The sequence below is a fragment of the Cannabis sativa genome, chromosome 1 (assembly GCF_029168945.1).
Source record: "Cannabis sativa cultivar Pink pepper isolate KNU-18-1 chromosome 1, ASM2916894v1, whole genome shotgun sequence".
In the NCBI taxonomy this organism is placed as follows: domain Eukaryota; kingdom Viridiplantae; phylum Streptophyta; class Magnoliopsida; order Rosales; family Cannabaceae; genus Cannabis; species Cannabis sativa.
Genome location: NC_083601.1, coordinates 33,247,959 through 33,268,916, shown reverse-complemented (window position 1 = coordinate 33,268,916; position 20,958 = coordinate 33,247,959). Strand labels below are relative to the sequence as shown.

The following is a 20,958-nucleotide window of genomic DNA, read 5'->3' as shown; positions in this document are numbered from 1 at the left end:
CAGACTGACTACCATAAGTAGAAAGTTTGAGACCACTATTCATGAGAGTGTTTTGGGTGTTTACATTATTTATAACACCCTTTGTTAGCAGATCTTGAAAATATTTGGTTTGTGTAAGTAAAATACCATCTACAGTTCTGGTAACCTGAATTAGGGCTGTACAAAAAAAATTGTAAACCGCCCAAACCGAATAACCCGCCCAAACCGAACCGAAAAAACCGATAAAATTTACAAACCGAAATAACCCGAAAAAATTACAAACCGCCCAATCTGTTAATTGGGCGGGTTGAAAATAAGTCCAACCCGCCCAATTAAACCGACCAACCCGATTTTGCACCTTTTATTTTTTTTTTTTAACTTTTTAGTTTTTATTATATATAACATAAATGGTTAAATATATAATTATATAAAGTTATATACTTAATTATTAATTTTAAAGTCATATATATAGTGTTGTACTTTGGTGGAATATGATTTTTTTAATTTATCTTTTTAATTTTTATTGATTTTGACTTTAAAGAAAAAAAAGTTTGGCCGGCTTGGGCGGGTTAACCCGACCAAACTGCCCAAACCGTTGGTTGGTTTATAAATTTTTTTTTTTTTACATTGGGCGGGTTGCACTTAAATTTTAGCAACCTGAACTTTAAATTAGGTTAGAAAATATATAGGATAAACCGTCAAAACCGACCGATGTACAGCCCTAACCTGAATTCCCCAAAAAGTAACCAACTAAACTAAGATCTTTAAGAAAAAAAGTAGAGCTCAACTCCTGAATTAGTTGCTCAACAAGATTATCATCATTCCCCGTGATGAGTATATCATCTATATAAACTAAAATACAGACACATGACTAAGATATAGAGTGAGATATAGCTCTAATGAAGAGTAATTGATCTGCCTTTTAAAACTTGAAAATATTATATAGTTTAATTTACTTATTATATTTTAAAAAAATATATAATAAACATATTTTTATAATTTTTATTAACTGATTTAGTATGTTTAACTATTTTATTATTTTCTTTTTAAAAAAATAAACATTTATTAACTTAATTTTAAAATTTAGGATAAATTTGCAGACAATCATTTTTTGTATTATTTCGATAGAGAGTCAAATTCCACTCAAACTCTCAATCTTGTCCGAAAATCCCAACAATATGGGCCATGATTGTTAGGAGCCCAGGATTCAAGATCCCTAAATATGGGCCATTAAATAAGTCAATCAAATAAAAAAAAGGCCCAGCATTTGTAAAGAAAAGAAAGAAGTAAGGAATTACTCAAGGGATTATTTAACGAATAAACAAAAACAATACAAAAGTTACAAAAAGTTTCAAAGAATTTTAATATTTTTGTGATTTTTTTAATATTATTTACTAAAAATAAGGTCTGTTGTATTTTTGTTAATTATTGTTGATTTTTTTGTTATTTATATGTTTCTTTTTATTGTTTGGATGTTCTTTAAATATTATTTTTCTGTTATTTTTATAAAAAATCGTAAAAATATAATAAAAAATTCTTAAAACCTAAAAATATAATTTTTTTAAAAAAATAATACCTTATTACTCAAATGCCCTTCTCTCTGAAGTTGCACTAGAGTTTGACTAGCAGTAGTACACCAATTATCTTCTTCTCTGTGGATGTATGTGTTTCAGTGGCCATGCCCATGTCATCATCATCATCTAATTCTTCATGCATGGCTTCTCTTCCTCTTCCTCCCAATCTCCAAACTCTTCCAATCTAACAAACCCACCCAAACCCTTTCCCCGAATTTCTTTAAAAAAAAATGCTTTCAGTTTTCTTACAAATCTCACTGCCACCAAATCTCTTCAATCTGCAAACAGAAATTCAAGAAGCTATGGACTTGTTCACTAAAATGAAGCTCGATAATCTTCAAGTCCAGCCTGAAATTTATGGAGAGCTTCTTCAGGGCTGCGTCTACGCTCTAGATCTTTCCACTGGTCAGCAAATCCACGATCGGATCGGATCATCAGAAACGGTGAGTTTTTGGCTGGGAAACAGTATATCGAAACTAATTAAGCTTTTGATTTTTTTTACTCTAAATTCGATGCTTATAGTGTTGCAAGTCGTATGTTCCAAATGGTGAGCTCAAAGAACGTTTTTTCTTGGGCTGCCATTATTGGAATGAATTGTAGGATGGGTTTCTGTGATGAAGCTTTGCTGGGTCTTCTTGAATTGCTAGATTCTGGGCATTTTCCGGATAATTTTGTTGTTCCCAATGCATTGAAGGCATGTGGAGCTTTTCAGTGGATTGGGATGGGGAAAGGGATTCATGGATATGCTATAAAGATGGGTTATGGTAATGGCATTTGTGTGTTTGTTAGTAGTAGTCTTGGGGATATGTATGGTAAATGTGGAGCTATGGAGGATGCACGGATGGTTTTCGACGGAATTCCTGAGAAGAATGTAGTAACTTGGAATTCATTGATGGTTGGGTATGTGCTAAATGGGGAGAATGAGAAAACGATTAAGTTGTTTTGTAATTTAATGATGGAAAGCGTTGAACCCACTTAAGTTACTATATCTAGCTATCTTTCTGCTTCAGCTAATATAGCTGCTCCAGACGAGGGCAAGCAAGGGCATGCGATGGCAATTGTTGAAGCCTTCAATTTGGGCAGCTCTAAGGTTAGTCTGATAGAGGATGCTGGGTTGGTTTTCAGTAAGATGGCTGAGAAATATGCGGTCAATTGGAATTTGATCATATCGGGCTATGTGAAAGTAATTGGAAAGATTGACAAAGCTCTCTGTGACGCTTGCATCTTTAATGTCTGCTTCTGCAGAATAATTTGAAACTTGGCAAGGAAGGGCTTATCAACTGTATGCCTTTTGAGCCAAATGCACATATTTTTAGATCACAACTAGCTGCCTGTAGAGAACACAACAAAACTGAGTTAACAAAATGTTTGTCTGTAAAGCTATTAGAGTTGGACCAGATAATTCAGGAAACTGTGTGGCACTTTCAAATGCATATGCAGCTGTTGGACAGTGGGATAAGCTAAAAAATGTGAGGCATTTGATGAAAACAAAGGGCCTGATGAATGTTCCTGGCTGTAGTTGGATTTAAATTAGAGAAGAATCCCATGTCTTTGTTGCAGGAGATCAATCACACTTCAAAATTGTGGAAATCAATTTGACATTGGCTTTATTTGGATCAGAAGTTTTGTGTACGTAATTTTCCTACATTGATTGTAAACAAGCTTCTCCAAAGAATTCTAGTCACACTAAGTGGCTTGTTTACATCGATGGTCAACTTGGAACAGTGCTCTGCCCATCGGAAAGTTTATTTAGGTCAGTATCTTCTGCCAAGTGTTGCTGATGACATAATATCTAGGACTGGTGTAATTCAGACAAACAGCACATGTACCATGTCAATGGCCAAACATGACCATTAGAAACCATGCCATCAATTGCCTAGATAGTGGTAGATGTAATTAAAGTTGAACAAAGGGGGGGGCAAGTCATGAATTATGACTTGGGACTTAAAAAGAGATGATTTAAAAGATATGAAGTTGTAATTCAAAACACTTGCAACTTCACTTAAGGATTCCATGTAAATTCTTGCTAAACAGAATGTGGATATGCCAATGCATTCTTTGCTTGTACAGCTTGAAGAACAATACTATGATTTTTAGAACCTAATGTGTATCAGAAAGTCGCATGAAGAACAAATTGATAAATAACTGTAATTTTAAACTTACTTCCAGTTTAAATAGAACATCAACTTATTGTTTTAGTGCTTAAAACAAAGAAGCAATTTTGTACAAATGGGATCGTTATAAATATGAAGCACCTGTTGTTACTTTTCTTTTTGAACCACTGTTCTTATTTTATCATCTGCCTGCATATGCATTTTTTTCTCCTTATTCGTAGTCTTGTTTACTCACTTCTTATTACATTTTTTCATTACACATTTTATGCATATTTTTCTACTTTTCCCACAGCCACTCCAATTTCTATACAGATCTGGATTGTTGTTACATTTTTGTCAATAGAGAAAAGAAATAAACTGATCCCCTAGTTGGGTGTTTATCTTTGATGTTTTTAGCTAGAGTTCTATCTAAGTAACGAGCAGTAACATTAATTCTCTTTAGGCATTGAAGAGGGGTTCGAGAAGAATATAACTTTGTGAAAACATAGTTCTCTATAATACCAGCAAGAAGAGATTACTAAAGCTAGCATTTAATTCACTGAATCATCTTCAGTTATGCTTCCAACTTCCAAATCTTTCTTTAGTTCACACCTCACTATCAAAGCTACAGGCTTACGCTTTTAGATATGGTTGAATTGAACCAATTATTTGCTTATCAGAGATTATCTTTTCTCTATAAAAGTTTGGTAGAACATATATAAGTTTCCCATCTCATTATGATTATAAATTTAGAAGTACATTTTTTATATCATGGGATACGGAAATAGTTAGAGCAGGATCACCAGCATAGTGTAAAACTTCATGTTCTTGCTATTCAAGCAATGTGCTATATAATGTACATTGGAAGAAATAGAAAACTAGAGCTTCCAATTTTATATCTCTACAACAGCAAATTAATAAGAAATCTTTAACTTCCTAACCACATGTTTTGTTTTCCTTTACAGGGTGGGTACTCTATTATAAAAGGTGAACACGCATGTGAGAAAAGCTTGGTGACCAACTAAATAAGTGACATACACACTTTCCTCCAAGTGCATAAGAAAGACAGAAATGATTATATCTTTTTTTAGAAATATAGATGTTTCAGAGTTCATCCGAGTGGTTGGCATTAATTTCAGCATATTCAATAATGAATAAGAACAAAGAGGTAAACTAAAAGGGTTGTTTAGTCGTCTAATTGATCAACTAACAGCACTACACTATACTAGACTTTACTAACTAGTATTAAACTCGTACCTATTTTTCCTTTTCTTTTCTTGTTTTAATTGTAAGCATTCTCCCCTTTGGAAGACTCAAAATAAAAACTTAGACATCATTATTTGTCATATGTAGAAATATGTCAAAGATGAACTTAGAAGGCAAGAAAAAGTAGCTAAAATTAGTCTCTTCTAATCCCTAAACTAAACTAAGATTAGTCAGAGATAAATAATGATCTCACTTCTCAATTCTCATTTGGTTTCAGTGGCTGCCTTTTTCTTCGTGGTGGTTGATCTAACATTACTTCAGGTACACTCATTTAGATCCAATCAGTTAACCCATATGTTAGAATATTTTGAGAAACCTTTGGCAATCCCACCACAACCTCTAAGGTGGAAATGATTTAAAGAATAACAAAAACTCAATTATTAAAAGAGACTAGAGAGGATAGAAACAGTAATGAGCCATGCTTTTTTTGGCTGAATTAATGAGCCATTGCTATTGTTAGTAACACTTTTAAAACACGAGATGGACTCTACTTATGGGCCTTTGGCTAGGCCCACTTTTAAATTCTGGTAATTGTGTACTCCATATAATATGCCCACTCCTTTTCTTTTTTCTTTGAAGGGTGTTATTTGAGCTACCTTTATATGTCAGTTGATCACTTTTTTCTTGCTTTTCTCTTTAAAGATGGCTTAGTTGTAAATTTTTTGTATAAAAGATATAACAAATTTACACAATTTACGCTACGCTTATACATTTTAGTACAATACTTTTAAATCTTTATGCACAATCAAGTATATTCTTACAAGTAATATACGTCCCAAAAGTTATCAAAGAAACGCATATAGTTTAAGAAGTATAATTTTAAACTGGAAATGCGTGTGTGTGGACAACTACAAGGACTGCATAGGGACAAATTTTAGGTGAATTTAGGTATATAGTATAAATGGAAATTTAAAAAAAAGTTACCAATTACACTATGGCTATATATATATATATATATATATATATAGAAGTAATACCACGAACTACTTAAGGTTGAGCAAATTTAATGCAAGGCCTAAACTGAGTGCTGCAACTAAGGAGTCAAACCTCTCTTTAAGTCTGTTTACTTAATTTGGATTGAGACACAACAAGATTTACTAAATAGTCATTTTATATATTCAATGGACCACTAACCAATTTCATCAAATTTCCTTAAGAATAAGAAATGAAGAAAGTGGTTCTACTTTTTCCTTTTTCTTTTTTTAAGTGTCACTACCTGGATAATCATTGACAAGGGCTTTCCACAGTATCGCACTCCAGTAATATAATTCATAATTATGCTATTCTCCTTGTGTTCCAATCTCTTGCATCACAAGACTTGATGTGATAACGTGAACGACAATGAAGGAATCAAATTCATACAGTGGGCCAAGCATGTCCCTTGTAAAATTATATATAATAGTATAAAAACTCGACCAAAATATGTGTAGAAATATTTCTCTAAAAAAAAAGTACGTTTTTTATAGTTACAATATTAATTTTGTAAATTTTTTAAAATTTTCAAATAATTTACCGTATAAAAAATAAGTTTAAAATTTTTTGAACACTTGTAGTAAACTACAATATCAAAAATTATATTTTCGATACTGTAACTTACAAAAAGTATCCACTTCTGTAAGGTATTTATAATTTTTTAAAAATTTATAAAAATAATACTGTAACTATAACGAATAGTACTACGAAAAAAAATATTTTGTCATGTTATTTTAGACTTGAACATGAATGTAGAAGTTTATTAAAAAATTGTAATTTGCATTTTCTAGTTTAAATAGTATCCCATAAAAATAAACAACTTGTACCATTCTATAGTGATATAGATGTGATTTTTGATATTCAATATCTTACTTTTTAATTTTGATGTCTCTCGGTAATTGACAAAAACTAGAACCATATTATTGGGAAAACTAGATGATATCTCATCTCAACAAGTGATTAGTTAGGCAACAAAGGAAATAGGAATAAAAAGTAAAGGTAATCTTTTTTTAGGGCCTATTTGAGGAGGGGATTCACTAGGTAGAGCCACCTCACATGCACACCCATGCTGACACCACTGTGTTTTGTTTAACCTCCTCAATTATGGCCCAGCAATAATCAAGGGAGAGGTATTTTGGACTGTTAACAAGGGTCTTATCTCATCATTCTTTTAGTTAAAGTTTGAGCTGTCTCCCCACTCTTCTTTATTTCTTTTTATTATTTAATTTAAATTATGAAAATTAATTTAATCTAAACAACTAGTTCTATTATCCAACAAGGTTATGATTAAAAAGATTAATATTAATCGAACTTAGTTTCATTGAGAATCAGAAATTTTGACACCATAAAGAATATGAATATGCATGTAGAATTGAATAGGTTGTGCTTGAAATTAGCAGCAACAAAAAAAAAAACAAAACATTGAGAAGTGATGTGTGGTAAATGAGTGTAATAGAAAGACAAACCGGCAAAGGCCAAAAAGTGGTCTAAAGAGAGAGAAAAGAAAAAGAGTCAGTTGAAGAAGCAGTTGTACGTCAAGCTAAAATTAGTTAGAGATAAAAGAAACAACAAGGAAGACGAGTAATAAGAAAGAGAATTGTTAATTACTAATACGGCGCCTTAAAATGCCTAAAACCAATAGCTATATATGACATATCATGTCTCTTTATGGTATAAGATGTATTTTAATTAGCATTTCTATTCTAGCTCAATAAGAAAAAAGAAAAGCAGGGTCATCTTAAAATTTTGTTGTTAATGAAAATAGCGGAATGAGAAGAGAGCCAAATGCGAAACAACAAGCTGTGGAGAAAGTCAACTTCAGGGTCCGACCAAAAGTAATTTCCGGTCCGCTTTCGGTGCACCAAACTCAGATTAGATCGATCATATAAATATATATATATATATATATATCTTTATATATTAAAAGTGCTTATTTAACGGCAATTCTTGATTTAACGATATTGTTTTGTTTCCTCTGTTAACTTTAACAGAATAGTTCCAATTAATTTATACTATTTTTTTAACAAAAATTTATTCAAAAAAACACACATTCCGTTAACATAACATTATTTTTTAAAAAAAAAAATACACATTCCATTAACATCCAAAAAATAACCAATTATACTAATAGCATAATTACGAGAAATTATTGGGTGATTTTTTTTTAACGCAATGCGTAACCTAATTCCTTAGAAAATTGTAAGCTTGATAGCGATAATAAAACTAATTCTCCTAAAATTGTGATTCCATTCGTACCCTTTATACCCCAATCCAACGTTGAGATCAGATATTAAAAAGACTTCCAAAGAATATTTCCGTCCTCCTTTTCTCCGACGAAATCCTACTCACTATTCTCGCCAAGCTTCCCATGTCTCATCGCAACACCAACTCACTCGTCTGCAAAAGATGGCTCAGTCTTCAAGGTCTGGTACGGTCTCTCAAGCTTCTCGATTGGGGCTTTCTTCAGTCGGGTAGGTTGACCCTTAGGTTCCCAAATCTGACCCATGTTGATTTGCTTTTTGGGTCTTTGATTTCGACCCTGAATTCTGATATTTTGTTGAACCACAAAATGTTTTATGTTCAAATTGGTTCTCATTTTTTGGCAGATGCTCAAGCTTTCCAAGCCCATTTGCTTCCTCCCAAGGTTATTGATAGAGGGCTTCAAGAACTAGCCAACGGTTGCCCAAATCTTCGCAAAGTTGCATTGGTTGGTGCTACTGAACTGGGTCTGTTAAGTTTAGCTGAAGAATGCTCGACTTTGCAAGATTTAGAATTGCACAAGTGCAACGACAATGTCTTGCGTGGTATAGCAGCATATGAGAATTTGCAGGTACTGAAGTTGGTAGGCAATGTGAAAGGGTTTTATAGCTCAACGGTCTCTGTTTGTTGGTTTATTATACAAATTAGAATAAAGATTAACAAGAGCATAAATACTTATTATGTATAGTACGGTGAATTAATTAAGCATTTTTTTTTTACTATTTCACAATTTTATTGTTAAGTCTATAGAAAATTAAAAACTCCTTCAATAATAAATTTTTTTAATTTTTTTTCATTTTCATTTAATAATTCTTCTCTTTTAATTATCAAAATTATATGTTTCTTTTTAATTTTTTGAAAACTTCTTACATTGTTTTCTTTAATTTAATAAACCTTAAGGATTATTTTTTCTAATATATATCAACAATATTAAAATTTAATTTTATGAATTTATTATTATTGCTTTTAAATATTTTATTAACATTTTGAATTTAATTTTTATTTCTCAAAACTTTACACAATATATATTTTTTATTTTTTTTCAATATATTACATAATTATACATTCTCTTTCTTCAAATTATTATTATTCTTTCTACAATTATCACTCTATATTGAGCATTATTTATTTTAAAATTACGTATGACATTTGAAAAAAAACCATAACTATAACTAAAACCTAAAATAAAACTAACTATATGTGGCTAGACATGTAATTTCTACCTAGTATATATACTACTTGCCATTTCATCACGTATATAGCTCCATACACAACACAATATCTTACCGGGTAAGCCTTTAATACATTTTTAATGTGTGTTTTGGTAATTTTTATCCGTTTTAATACTTAAAATAATTTTTTAGTTTAATTTTTTTCTCATGATTGTATATATTATAATTATTTAGAACAATTACTAAATTTATATAAAATTTTGAGTAGTTTACAATACCGAAAATAAAATTTATATATTTTATTGATGCGCGACTTTTTTTTATGCTCATAGTAGTAATTATTGTTTAAGCCTTTCTTTTTTTAAATTGTAAACTATTCGAAAATTTTTAAAAATTTATAAATGATGTTAAATAATTACAACGTATGTAATCATAAAAATAAGTAAAGTGAAAAAAAAATTGAAGGGCAAATAGATAAAATCTACTAAAAGAAACTTAAAAAGTCTACTACCATAATAATATTACTACTACAAATGCACACACTGTTGTACGACATTAAATTAAAGCACCTATACAAGATCAGAGTTGCCTTCACTCTCTCTCTCTATTATAATTACTAATTAGGCCCCACACTTAATTAGTTTGTGGATTTTCTTTTTACATATACTATTTTCCCACTCTTTTCAACCCTATATTTTCCTTTTGATAATAATATGATTGTGGACATTAACTAGTACACACAATATTTGTTTAGAGTATAGATTTTTCAAACTGTTATGTTTGATCTAATAAAATATATTTTATACAAACATAATATTACAAGTTTTTATATATAATGAAAATTTGATAAGAACCATACACACTATGTTGAGTTTCAAATTGGTTAATGATTATATTAATTTGTCTCGAACGTTTATATATTAGTTATTTATTTGTGATGCTAGACACTAATTATGTAGTCTTATAATGATATTATATTTATATAGTTCTTGTGATTATCGAAAATAATGATGATTTTTATATTTTTTTTTATAATATTCAATTTTTGATTTAAAAAAAACAGTAATCCCACAAATGATTTTTTATTTTATTTAATGTTAAATCACATAATTTTAGGTCAAAAAAATTCATATAGATAAGATGTTGTGAGTTGTTGATGTGTATGATTTATATGTAGCTAGCTAGATATACATTATTTGTGTATCATATAATCTACTAGTAACTCTAAGAAACTTTCGTGTTCACTGGCAATATTGAAAGTTTATGTAATAAATAAAAGGGAAAAGGTTCTCATTATGTATAATCATTTTTGTTTATGTGTTATATTTAAAAAAATGTAACATTAAAATTATTATTATTCGTAAGTATATATAATTGATGTTGAAAAACAGAGGTGAACAGAGGAAACGAACCATATGCTAATTAATGTATAGGGTTATAGTATTCATTTTCCCCTACCAATATAGTAGAATTTGTTTTATAACCATCATATTATTAAATTAGATTAAGTGGGCAATTCTACTCATAATAACGTAATAAGAAATGTATGTTATGATGGTATATCCTCTTTTTTTTAGAGAAATTAAAATTTTATCAGTGGGGTAATTGAAAAAAAAAAAACTACATCTTTTTTATTTATACTAGATAAAATATTTACATCCATTTCAAAGAAAAATCAATAAAATATTTACATTTGATTATATTTATAGGTAATAGTAACCTTTATTTTAAGCCATTTGAAAATTGTTTCGTGCCAATTGGACAATAATTGATAAGTTTAAGTTTCTTAATTTTTAATTATGTAATTATTATAATGCCATTTGAATAAGTCTCTCATTATTCATGAGTTTTTATTATTTCGTTTTGTCTCATCATAATCAAACTAAGTATGATATGCTCTATGGACAATAGATTTTGCGACGGGAGAGATCTCATATATAGCTTATTATTATAAATAATTTCTTGAATATTTTAATGTTTCTTTTTTAAAAAATAATATCTTGAATATTTGTTTAGACATAAATATCATTCATTTATTTAAAGGAGTTAATGAGTTAAATGGACTAACCTAAAATCACCCAAATATGAAATACCTAAAGTGAGAAACAAATATTATAGTTGTGAAGTAATTAAACTCATTTATTTTGTGTTGTTGTAATAGAAAAGAAACGAAGAAAAGGGAATGGAGCATAGATCAAATGTATTTTAGGTGATATTATTTCACTTTTTTTTTAATGGAATGCTCTTTTTTTAAAGGGGCTTAAATGTGATTGAGAAATTAAAAAAAAAAAACTCATGAAGAGAGAGAGCTAAAAAGAAAAGATTTTAAAGGGAAGGTGGGTGGGTCCATGGTCACCTGACACCAAGGCTGGGTGGGTGTGTCAAAGACCGAAACAGCCCCTTTTTTCTTTGTATTTTGGCCGAGACGAGAGAATCTACAGCCGGCCAGGCTGTTCCCCACCCTACGAAACTCCTTTAATGGCCCCCATTGGGCTGTGCTGTGTTTATAATCTACTTTTTTTTTTCCATGGCAAAAAATAAAACCACCTTTAACTTGCTGACACGTGGTCAACACATTTTAGCCATTTTCCACCTCTCTTACCACCAGTTACTACTTAATAATATATTAACGAAATGTTATTTCGTGAAATGAAAGGTAAGATGGCAATTCCAATTAATTAGAGAATTATAGAAGTGAAAAAGGAAAATGCACAAGTTAAATGAGACATATTGTGGTATGGTATGTATGGACCACACAACTAAAACATCTACACATATGTCATGAATGAATAATATGGAATAACGACGCTATTATGTGTGTTGCTTTCGTTTCTTTATCGTATTCATATATACCATTAAAATCACAGGATGTACATTTGTCTAGCTAACATTATTCAGCCACTAGTTAACGATGGAACTCTGAGTGTTGACAACAGCACTATACCTATAAAGATTATACCATAAGCAGTTTCGATATAAACCAAAAAAAAAAAAATCACGTTTCCATTAATCTATTATTTAATATATATTTATATACACATTTCATTAATAAAGTCCAACGAACAAAACTTTTAGTTAATAATAACTGTAATAAGATAGTTAATAGAATGCAGAAATATTTATAATTTATTTATCTGTTAGATTTAGTGTTGTGGTAGAAAAAGAAGTGTAAAAATAAAACTACACAACTTTGGAGGTGGTCTGAGAAATTGCATTATATTTATTCTATTCTTGCACACTTGCTTGCAAACAAACTAATATTACTATAAATATTAAAATTATAAAAGAGGAACTGTTGAAACTTTGTCGTTATGGAAAAAGAACGAGTGGTTGGAATTATCAAAGCCCTCCGATTTTTCTCTCTATTTTTTTCTCCCATACTCAATCGGCAGCTGTACAACAAACATATTGCATCGTACAAACAAAACTACATAAAATTTGTTAAACAAAAAAAAAAATACATAAAATTACGTACAAAGACAAAACAAAATAAACAGGTAATACTATCGACTGTACCAGACAAATATTGTAAAAGTAACAGACCTAAATATAAATAAAGAATTAAACTAAAATAAAGATAAAACCCAGCTAGAGTTCGTGAAATGGTCGTCAAATTCCAATGATCAGTTTGTTGAAATCCCATTCATCCTCCCACATTCCCTTTCATTAACAATTCAAATCCCTCCCAGCTATAAAAATAATTGCAAAAAAAAATGAACTCAAATCAAAAATTAAAAAATAAAAATAAAAAACTAAAAAAAGATATTGGACCACAGTCACACCGTGTCCTACGATCAATTGCACATTTTAAGACGACAGACCCACCACATTTCCTTGTCGTTTTTTCTTTTCTTCATTTCTTTTTTCTATTCTTTTTTCTCTTTAATTTTTACTTCCGAAGCTTTACAATTATTCTAAGGTGTGATGGAGCTAGGTGGGGTCCTAGACTCAGTGGGAGGTGTTTGACCGTCAGATCCTTTGGAGGGATCATCCGACGATTGTCGTAAACCGTCGTCAGTCTCTCCTCGATTCATATCTTCAATCATTCGAACCACCTCTTGCATTCCGGGTCTCTGATCTGGTACGGTAGAGACACACGACATGGCTATCTGAAGAAGCTGCACCATCTCTTCCTCTATATTGTGGTACCTCATCAGCTCAACGTCGAACACCTCCGCCGTCCACTCTTCCCGTACGACCGATTGGACCCACCGAGGCAGATCAATGCCCTCTTCGCCTAGCGAGGCCTGATTCGGAGCTTTGCCAGTTAGGAGCTCCAGTAGCAAAACACCGAAACTGTACACGTCCGATTTGAATGTGACTTTCCGGGTCTCCAATACCTCCGGAGCCCGATAACCCGCGACCCGATTGGGCGGAGTTGAGGACCCGAACACGGATTGTAAACCGAAATCTGATACGCAGGCGTCGTGGTCTTGTCGGAGAAGGATGTTTGAAGATTTGATGTTACCGTGGATGACCTTCTCCGAGAGATGAAGATGGGACAACCCTCGAGCAGCGCCAATCGCTATCTTCATCCGACTATCCCAATCCAATGGAGTCCGGCCCGAACCTCTACTTCCTGTCATCCATTATCAAAGTCAAACAAGTTCAGTTAGTTGGCTCACTAGCTAACCATTAACCCGACGAAGATAAAGAGAATACAAATAAATTCTTTCAGTTTTATTTGGTAAAAGGAATATTTTTTTTCTCTCTTTCTTTGTTCAGTATTGAAAATTGAGATGGGGTACCGTTTTTTATTAAAAAAAAATATGTTTTCTTTCTCTTTTATGAGCCTGTAATAAGTGACTTTTCTGAAAAGAAGCAAAAGCTTTGGCCAGAAAAAGGGGAGCAGAATGATGTTGATGACTCGATCTTTAATCATAAGGGCGGTGTATTATTTTACATCTTTGGGATTTTTGGGAAGACACAAAATTTGTAATCAACTAATAAAAGTTGTAGACTAAAGCTAAGAATGTTTTTGCAGATAATCACATGGCTTAAGTAATTTCCACCACCAGCATTACTAATAAACTATGTTTAAACCCAAGAAATATATAAATTGAAAGGATCAGTTTTCAAGACTGTAACAGCCCAAGATACTCAAATAATAAATGTATCTTGGAAATTGAAGATGATATACATAAAATAAAATTTATACCAGAAAGAAAACATACATTCTACGAAGTTAAATTAAAAATAAACAATATGTTAATAATAGAGATTAAGATATTAAATAACATACCGTGAAGAAGAGCAGACAAGCTACCGGCGGCCATGAAATCATATACAAGTAATTTTTCATCCTTGGAAAAGTAAAACGCTCTGAGAGGTACTACATTATCGTGTTTGATATGTCCAAGAACATCCATTTGTTGCTCAAACTCTTTCTTGCTCACTACCACATCTTTCAACCTCTTCACGACCACCGTAATACCCTGCTCCAGCACCGCCTTGTATGATGTTCCCACGCTCCCTTTCCCCAAAACCTCCGCCGACGCTCTAAGCAAATCCTCCAAATCGAAGCTGTAAATCCCACCATCGAAGAACACTAGCCGATTCCTCTCGGCCTCAGTTGACTCACCTGTAATGTCGTCCTTTGACGAAGACGTTCCGGCCTCAGCTATGCCACCAACAGAACGCGTCGCTACAACAGGTTTTGGGGTCTTCGGCGGCTGACTTTGTCGGCGTTTTCTTAAACAGAAAAAGAGAATGAGCAGTAGGAGAAAAATACCCACAGCGGCGCCAATAGCTATTCCTACAATGGCACCGGTCGATAGCCTCTTCTTGGACTTATTATGAACTGGGTTTGCCGGAGGTTTGTTCTCGGATGGCGATTCGGCCGGAGCTGGGAAAAATGGATTACACGACGACAATGGTCCTCCGCAGAGTTGAAGGTTTCCGGCAAATGAGTCTGCCGGAAACTTTGACAGGCTCTGAGGAATTGAGCCGTTAAGTTTGTTGTTAGAGACGTTAAAATTGACCAAATTGACGTTCGAAATGCTTGGAAGGGACCCCGAGAACCCATTGTTTTCCAAAAAAAGTCCGCTCAAGTGGGTCAGATTGTTGATGGAAAACGGGATTGAGCCCGTGAAATTGTTAGTAGAGAGATCAAGTCGACCCAAGCGACCAAGGTGTGTCAGACTCGCCGGGAAACCACCGGAAAACCGGTTGTCTTGGAGGTACAAACTTCGAAGTAAGGTTAATTTAGAGAAATCAGAGGGAATATCCCCAGTGAGACGATTGGAACGGAGACTGAGGACTCTTAGCTGACTCAGGCGGCCGAGTGTATTAGGGGGAATCGAACCAACGAGGTCAGCTCCAGGTAGACGAAGACTATAAACAAATGACTTGTTGGCGTCGCACGTGACTCCGATCCAGTTACAGGCTGAGTCGGACGAGTTCCACTGGATTCGACTGGCGTGAGGAGTTTTAGAGATGAAAGCAAGGAGAGCTTGCTTGTCCTGAGTCGGTTCCGAGTTGGTGAGTCGCCCACCACTGAGTACCATCAATAAGTAAAGTAAGCAACAAAACAGAGAGCTTAAAAAACCCATACCCATTTCTTAGTTTGAGATGTAGACAAACAAAGAAGGAAACAACAATGGCGGCTTGTTCTTTGTCGATATGGGTCTGTTCCCCTACAATTTAGCTTCTTCTCAATGGTTCCTTCTCGAATCGGATTTGGACAAAACAACGAGTGGTTTTCCGGCGAAGTAGACCCATAATATTATGAGGTATATGTTAAGAGGGAGAGAGAGAGTGTGTACTGTGACTGTGAGGAGTGAGAAAGGCAGAGATTTAGTAAAGAGAGAAGGTAAAGTATCACGAGGACACCAAATGATAAAATAAAAAAGCTGAGAGAAAACAGAAGCGTCCGTGCTGGCAGTAGTATAATTTTTATTATTATTCATTCATTTATTTTAGGTAAATTAAGAAAATAATTTATTTTAGGTAAATTAAGAAAATTAAATTACTTTCTACATTTTACAGTCCCAAAGCGACGCAACCTTCGAAAGATAAAAAATATGAATCGCTCCCTAATTACTATTTTCTTATATTTTGGCGCGTGGATTTAAGTATAAGTCGCGCCACTATCTTGGACTGGCACCTTTAAAATAAATTTTTTTTTTTTGAAATCCTTGAAAATACAATTAAGCCATATGGATTATGGAATTGGATTTTTTTGAAAAAAAATTGTGGCAATAATTTTTCCTTTCTATAGAATTTTTTGATAATAAATATTTGTTGCCATTGCGATAAAAATAAATAGAGTAAATAATAGTATAAGCAACTAAAGATTTGAGTGTGTGAGCAGTATAAACGTAATAATCTTTTAACGTTATAAATATACAAAATTTATAAAATTGTAATCTTTTTATAATTTCGTCAGTATATATATTCTAATATTGTTTTAAACATGTTACATATAAAGTAGAAATTCATCTGGACAAAAACACGTCACGTCTCTTATTTTTAAATTTTTTTATAATAAATTCAAAGTAGTTTGACAACATTGGAAAAAAATTACAATTTATCCCACTAAAAAAGTCATTGTATTTATACTACTTACAAATTCTAAAATTTAAGTACTTATGCTGTAATTTACCTAAATAAATAAGTAAATTTATAAAAAAAATTTAAGAATAAATAAGTTTTTTTTTATGTATGACCTTAGTAAAAAAAATTTCTTCCAAATTTTGTTATATCACAAAATTCTCTCAAAATTGTTGCAAATATATCTTTTTAGTTAGATTTTACTTATTTTTAAAGCAATTCATTTATGTGGTTAGGTGTAATGTTATTTAACAACTTTAAGCTATATAAAATCAATGTTATTGATATTAAATACACTAATACAAGATCTAACAAAGCATTATCCGTAAATTCTCACAATGTATCATTAGATTGATATTAATGTATTTATGTTTTTGGTTGAACTTTTGAATTTGCCAAATTAACATTTTGTTAGTGTTAAATCATGAATAAATCGTTTAAAAAATTAATAGAACGTAACTTGAAAAGGATATTTGCAAAAATTTTTAAAATTCAAGGAGAATTTGCAACAAAAAAATAATTCAAAGAACAAAATGCTACAACATTCATAGTTTGGATGATAAATCTTGTTTTCCTTTTTTTTTATTATTATTAATATGGTTAATATATACCACAAATATGAAAGAAATACACTATCCAATATTATATGAAAAATTTGAAATTCTATACTTATATATATCTAATATTTTTTTTCCTAAACTAATACTTTTCTACATTGAAATTTTATGACCACTTTTCCAAAACCCCAAAAATACCCCTCTCAAAAACTCTTTTTGTTTTCAATTTTTCTGGGCTTTTAAGGGGTCAGGTCCGATGGGCCCGATGCCCCGTCCGATGGAGTCCCCGATGCATGGGCCCGATGGGGTCCCGATGCATGGGTCCGATGGGCATTTTTGGGAGTTTTTGAAGTCGGGTCCGATGGGCCCGATGCCATCTGATGGCTCGTCCGATGGGTCCCGATGCATGGGTCCGATAGGCATTTTTTTAGGGCGTTTTGGGCGGTGGTGTGGGGGATTGGAGGTTGTGGTTCGGTTGAGAGAGAGAGAGAGAGAGAGAGAGAGAGAGAGAGAGAGAGAGAGAGAGTGTGTGTTGAGAATCATGGGGTTCCATCTCAAAACCAATTGGCAATGAGTGGAGTAGCCCATGTTCTTATAAATGGCTCAATTCTATACCATTTATTCTATGCGGGACAATGTCCACAACATTCCCCCTCAAGATGATGGCTATTTTTTGCTCATCAATCTTGAACCGTATCAGAGTGGACATGGTCACTATCTGTATAGGTGCGGATCGGATAGGATCGCTTGCCCGCAAGGGATATGGCTCTGATACCATGTTGAGAATCATGGGGTTTCATCTCAAAACCAATTGGCAATGAGTGGAGTAGCTCATGTTCTTATAAATGGCTCAATTCTCTACCATTTATTCTATGTGGGACAATGTCCACAACAGAGAGAGAGAGAGAGAGAGAGAGAGAGAGAGAGAGAGATTGACGAAGAGAGAGATGGGGAAGAGAGAAAGATGGTGAGGGGCCGGGGCTTTGGGCGGCGGTGAGGGGGATTGGGGGTTGTGGTTTTGGGCGGCGGTGAGATGTGGTTCGGTTGGTTGAGAGAGAAAGAGATAGACGAAGAGAGAGATGGGGTTGAGTTATGAGAGGGGTAGTATTAGGTTTTAGATAAAATTGTCACATATTTTCAATTTTCATATGTATTCAATTAGGGAAAAAATTATCCCCCAATTAATGCATAGATATTCAAATTTCCCTATTATATTTATACTAATAGTGTGAATGTGATTGGATTTAAATTTTATAATAGGATCACCAACACCATAACTCATGATCTTGCTATAGTCATTTCTCTTGATAATGTTATGGTTTGGTTGTCTAGATTTCCTTATTGTACGATTCTTTAAGTTTGTGATAGATTGGTTACCATTTAATGAATTATCCATAAGATTAAAAATATAAATTCTGTTTAAACTAATATTAATAAGGAAATTATCCCATATACTTTTTATAAAAAATTTACAGTTTGGGTTTTTAAAGTGGTTACAGCGTTAGTTGCAATAGAGATTTCTGTACGATTTTTTGTTACAATTTAGGTTGCAGCGCTAGTTGCAATATGAATTTCTATTTAGAATTTTATAAAAATACAAAAAAAAAAAAAAAAACTATTTTAAAGTGTAAAAATAAAAAAAACTACTATTAAAAATATAATACCTTATTTTCGAGTATTGAAGGACACAAAAGATTTTATTTACATTTAAAAGATATATTTATTTATTTAAATATACGTTGCATAAAGAAATGATAAACTCATAATACACTAATTATATGTCATTAAATCTTCTCTTAACTCTTGAATTATAGTTATCTCAAAAAAAAAAAAATCTCTTGAATTATAGTAGATTAGTCTTAAATCATTCTTATATTAGATAAATTATTTATAAAAATAAACAAAATGCAGCTAAACAAGATAAATTTACAAAGATATCCAAAATTGAAGAGAAAAGTTTACATAAATAAATAATAATTCATAAGGGAAAATTAGGTGTTGAATCAAAATAATAAATGTAAATAAAAATGTGTATCTTATTATAGTAATTCTTTATTAAAAGAAAAAGTTTTTCGTAATTTTCTCTAAAATCTACCATTGTTTTAAAAAATATATATAGGTTAGCATACAAAGCTATAGAATAAAAAAAATTGTACAAAAGAATTAAAAGTAAAATTGAAAATTAATTTGGTCAAAATATTAGATACTAAGTATATTAAATTTTCTTATAAAATTAATTTGTTCGAATAAGAATTGGGAAAGTGTGCCTACGCGCGCAAGAGCAAAGGGTGGAAGAGAGTGAGAGTGATAAGAGGTACAGAACCAATGAGATGGTGGAACTGTATAAAATGGCTGTATTGAACCAATGGATATGGACCGAAGAAAGTTTCACAGTCCCTTCCCCACGAAAACAAATACTACAATTAACATCCATTCCTAATAGTTAGTGACTAGTCTATGTTGAAAAATAAAGAGATTGTAGTGGCTATACTTTTTTTAATTCTGATTTTACTTATATTTAATTTTTTAAAATTAACAGTAAAAAATTTTAAAATAATTTTTATACATTTTAAATATAATAATATTTATAAAAATATATACATATATTGACGGTTAGAAATAGATTAAATTTTAAAATTGCTAATAATTTAATAATTTGGAGAATTTTATCGTTAAAATTTAAATTTAGAAAATTAAATGTAAGTGAACTAATACTTGAAAGGATTTTACTGCAAAATACTAAAAAAATAAAATGAAAAATTTTAACAGAATTAATTTTGTAAAATATTGATTTGCTATTTTTTTTAATCATAATATCATTACTTTACATGTTATAAAAATATTGATGGTTTTTAATTTATAATTGTACTAAATTTCCAGAGGTTCTTATACTATCTCCAACAATTGTATTATTTTAGTTCTTGTTTTTACCATTTAGTACAAAAAAATTATAACTTTTGGTACAATAATTCTAATTATTTACCTCATATATGACACCAAATAAAAATACCTTTCTCAACTAATTTATGTACTATGATATGATTATGTATGTGAATAAATATTTATGATTATTTCTTAAATAAATTAAAAAAAAAAAGAGTTAGAATGAATAAAAAAATTACCCACAAATTTGGTGAAATTATTCACCAATATGGTACTAATAATAGTCTATAATTAGGTGCATAGTGATTTGGATTTGGTGACATCTTTTGAGTGTAATTATATGAATATTTCATACTAATTATTTAGTAAAATGGTACACCCTTAGAACATGGGACAACAACTAGGGATTTTTATAAAATAGTCGATCTAATTTAATTTGCATGATCCGATTCAATGTAATCCAATAAACAAAGTACGGATATCTGCACTTGTGCGAATTGGATTGGTATTAAAAAATTCAAAATCTACACTTGTGCGGATTGAATATTAATTGACATATAAAAGTAATCGATTCAATCCAATCCACACATATCTATAAAAAAATATAAAAAATTATACATAAAAATAACATTTTAATGTAAAAAAAATAGTA

General features: G+C 31.5%; 2 protein-coding genes across 2 annotated transcripts; one reads left to right on the top strand and one right to left on the bottom strand.

Moving 5' to 3' along the window:
- The first annotated feature begins 1,555 nt into the window (after window positions 1–1,555).
- On the top strand, window positions 1,556–3,828 carry LOC115704455 (pentatricopeptide repeat-containing protein At5g55740, chloroplastic-like). The gene is made up of 2 exons (XM_061108272.1): window positions 1,556–1,996; window positions 2,113–3,828. Exons 1-2 carry the CDS (start codon window positions 1,784–1,786, stop codon window positions 2,530–2,532), a joined length of 633 nt encoding a protein of 210 aa, XP_060964255.1. The 5' UTR covers window positions 1,556–1,783; the 3' UTR covers window positions 2,533–3,828.
- Window positions 3,829–12,721: 8,893 nt separating this feature from the next.
- Window positions 12,722–16,229, bottom strand: LOC115706183 (probable inactive receptor kinase At2g26730). Its single transcript, XM_030633737.2, has 2 exons — window positions 14,558–16,229; window positions 12,722–13,894 (listed from the first exon to the last, which is right to left on the bottom strand). Exons 1-2 carry the CDS (start codon window positions 15,870–15,872, stop codon window positions 13,230–13,232), a joined length of 1,980 nt encoding a protein of 659 aa, XP_030489597.2. The 5' UTR covers window positions 15,873–16,229; the 3' UTR covers window positions 12,722–13,229.
- Between the last annotated feature and the right edge of the window lie 4,729 nt (window positions 16,230–20,958).

What these genes read in the sequence shown, in the direction of transcription:
- LOC115704455 (XM_061108272.1), top strand. Translation starts at nt 1,784, where the DNA reads ATGCTTTCAGTTTTCTTACAAATCTCACTGCCACCAAATCTCTTCAAT. An exon ending in GGATCGGATCATCAGAAACG is followed by an intron (nt 1,997 to 2,112) that starts GTGAGTTTTTGG and finishes GTGAGCTCAAAG; the next exon opens with AACGTTTTTTCTTGGGCTGC.
- LOC115706183 (XM_030633737.2), bottom strand. Translation starts at nt 15,872, where the DNA reads ATGGGTATGGGTTTTTTAAGCTCTCTGTTTTGTTGCTTACTTTACTTA. An exon ending in CTTGTCTGCTCTTCTTCACG is followed by an intron (nt 13,895 to 14,557) that starts GTATGTTATTTA and finishes AATGGATGACAG; the next exon opens with GAAGTAGAGGTTCGGGCCGG.